Source organism: Rutidosis leptorrhynchoides, chromosome 5 (assembly GCF_046630445.1).
Source record: "Rutidosis leptorrhynchoides isolate AG116_Rl617_1_P2 chromosome 5, CSIRO_AGI_Rlap_v1, whole genome shotgun sequence".
NCBI classification, from domain to species: Eukaryota; Viridiplantae; Streptophyta; class Magnoliopsida; order Asterales; family Asteraceae; genus Rutidosis; species Rutidosis leptorrhynchoides.
Window position 1 is genome coordinate 85,422,664 of NC_092337.1, and position 3,012 is coordinate 85,425,675.

Sequence of the window (3,012 nt, forward strand, 5' to 3'; positions counted from 1 at the left end):
CGGAATAATCTCGGGGAGATCTCGGACATTGACTTATGTTGACTTTATAGTTTTTTTAATAAAAATATAAATAAAAACATAAATATATGTATATTTATATACATTGTACGAGATTTTACAAAAATATCCAAGAAATAAGCGAGAAAATCTTAGAAATTACGAATTTTACAAGAAAATCTTACAAATTAGCAAGAAAATCCGAGAAATCGTGACTTTGACTAAGTTTGACCCCGTTGACCGAGATATCTCGGGAGATGAACATCTCGTCTCGGTTGCCTTCTAAAAACGAGATCTCGGGAGATTTACAACACTGAATGGTGCAAATTTGTCCCTTGGAAAAAAAATATTTTTATTTGGAGAGTGACGTTAAATCGTCTACCAACGAGATTAAATCTATCAAGTAGAGGCATTGACATTCAAGACATCGGCTGCGTGATATGTAGTGGTAAAGTTGAATCCCTCGATCACGTTCTATCTAGATGTAATTTGGCTATCGTTCTATGGAACAAGTTACGTTTATGGACCGGAATTAATATGCCTGTTTGTCCGTCTTGGCAAGATTGGTTGTTGTGGTTTAACGCCTGGCATGCAAAAACAGAAGATAAGCAAAGATTGTATGTGATTGTCACAACTTTACTTTGGTACACTTGGAGATTCAGAAACATCACCATGTTTGGAGATGACCCCCGAAGAAGAGCTCGTTGTTTGATAGTATTTCGCCTTACGTCCTTTAATTGATTTTGTAATAGAGGCAAATTTAATTTTAGTTGGAACGATTGACTTATAAAGCCGTTGTAATTCCGTTGTATTCGTGTTTGGCTTTCTCTAGCTTCTTGTTAGAGTGGCGTGCTTATTAAAATTTTGCTGTTCTTAAAAAAAAAAAAACAAAAAAAAACAAAAAAAAACCTTTGCTACGGTTGCACTATATCCAAACTATGTCACCTGATAAAATACATTTGTTCTCCTTTCGAAGAACAAAAATGTGTAATTTTTAAGTGTATTTTAAGAAGGAACCGGCGAAGTTTTTTTCAACTCCATTTTTTTTTTTTAATACTTCCATCTTTAATTCACATTTCTTTACAAACAACTCACCTTTCTTCTTACACTTATATTCCTCAAGATCTGTTAATCATGGCCACCGTTAGTATCGATATCGAAATCGCTTCTTCTTTTCCAGCTGAAAAGCTTTTCAAGGCTTTTAGTGACTTTGAGATTATTGCACCGAAAATTAACCCTTCAGTTTTCAAATCTGTTGAAACGGTAGAAGGTGATGGAGGTGTTGGAACAATTAAAGTAATCACATTTGGTGATGGTAAGATTTTACACTATTACAATATTATACGTAGTTCTATTCTATTTCATTATTTGCATAAAAGCACTATTTCATCACTAACTTGGTTATATTTTGTACATCTGAGTAAAAATACTCATTTCGCATATAACATAAACACAAAAAACATTATTCGTTTATAGTTTACATTATATTTCATAATTTTATGCAGCCGTTCCATTTACAAACTCGAAGTACAAAGTAGTTGCTTTGGATGCGAGCACCTTCAGTTATACACATATGTTTTACGAAGGAGGCAACTTGATGGGTATACAGGGCCGTCTCAATAATTCGAAGGCCCTAGGCGAAAACAAAAATGAGCCCTCACACACGTTTAATTTTTTAATACATATAAAAAGATAATACTTAAATTTATCAATTTGTATATATATTTACAACGCTTTAACTATTTAAAATAACAATATTACAATTTTAATTGACAATTAAATAGAATATATATATATATATATATATATATATATATATATATATATATATATATATATATATATATATATATATGGGCCGTTCAAATTTTTTCGGCCCTAGGCGGTTGCTTATCTTGCCTATGTCCAAAACGCCTTTGTGGGTATATTAGACTTGATCACTCATCATGTTAAGATTACACCGTCTACTGACGGAGGATGTGTATACAAACTAACAGTTGTTTATAGCTGCAAAGGTGATGAAAAGCCATCTGAAGAGTTTCTTTAAGGGTATCGAGGCTTATGCTCAGGCCCGGGTCCAAGGGGGTTCAAGATGAACACCCCCAATATTTTTAGGGGCCCAAACTCGATCTCACGGCCCAATATCTATTATTAGATAAACACACAAAACAGAACAAGAGTTTTAGTAGGGAAAGGTGATATCAGGCCCTACTTCTTTTTTTAATTTTCATTACTTACAAGGGCTTGGAGTTTTATGGTGTATGTTTTCTATATATCGTACCGATGTGGGATAAAAAAGGTGGAACTACTATATACTCACCGGGTGCATGTGACCAGTGAGTATTAGGTGGCAATTGACTTTTGTATGTTTTGTGGACTCCATTATTTTAACATTGTGACCTCATTATTTGAATAAAATGTTATACAACGTGACTTGAGTTTTGTTGGTCAATATAGGAATAACAACTTTTAAACAAACAACATACATTTTGTATTGATATTGGCATAACGTTTATCGTTAACTTTCTTTGAATACACAAAATGAGTATGTTAATTTGTGCCACCATCGAAAAAGATTAGTGGCTCAGCCTCTAAAAAATTAACATACTATTACAAGTCCAAAGTGTCGTAGTTTATTATAAGTCATTGAATTATTATTAGATAAATAAATGGGTTACCTCATGATTTCATTATGTCAGACTCATGCATACATGAATGCACAAGTGACAAGTCTACCATTTTCTTAGAATATTAGATTCATATTTGATGGTAGAAGTCGTAATACATCATTAGTTATTTGTTTTCAAGCGCTATAAATATGTAATCCTATGTCCACTAGTGACATGAATGAAAACGTTTGTCTAAAAAAAGTCTCTTTCTTAACCTATTGTTCTTGAGAGTCTCTAATCGACCTATTAAGGGCCTTTTTTTCTTGACTCGCTCAGGGCACTAATAATGTCAGGACCGGCCCTGCTTATGCTGCAGCCCATCCCGAATCTTATTGATTTATATAAC

The 3,012-nt window shown here is 33.3% G+C and overlaps 1 protein-coding gene across 1 annotated transcript; it reads left to right on the forward strand.

The window, feature by feature from the left end:
• The first annotated feature begins 1,131 nt into the window (after nucleotides 1-1,131).
• Nucleotides 1,132-2,044, forward strand: LOC139848807 (root allergen protein-like). Its single transcript, XM_071838501.1, has 3 exons — nucleotides 1,132-1,312; nucleotides 1,503-1,607; nucleotides 1,929-2,044. Exons 1-3 carry the CDS (start codon nucleotides 1,132-1,134, stop codon nucleotides 2,042-2,044), a joined length of 402 nt encoding a protein of 133 aa, XP_071694602.1.
• Nucleotides 2,045-3,012: the final 968 nt, after the last annotated feature.

Bases quoted from the DNA above. Each gene is read 5' to 3' on its own strand.
- LOC139848807 (XM_071838501.1), top strand. From the start codon at position 1,132: ATGGCCACCGTTAGTATCGATATCGAAATCGCTTCTTCTTTTCCAGCT. The intron at 1,313-1,502 runs GTAAGATTTTAC...AATTTTATGCAG, and splicing joins AGTAATCACATTTGGTGATG to CCGTTCCATTTACAAACTCG. The intron at 1,608-1,928 runs GCCGTCTCAATA...TGGGTATATTAG, and splicing joins CAACTTGATGGGTATACAGG to ACTTGATCACTCATCATGTT.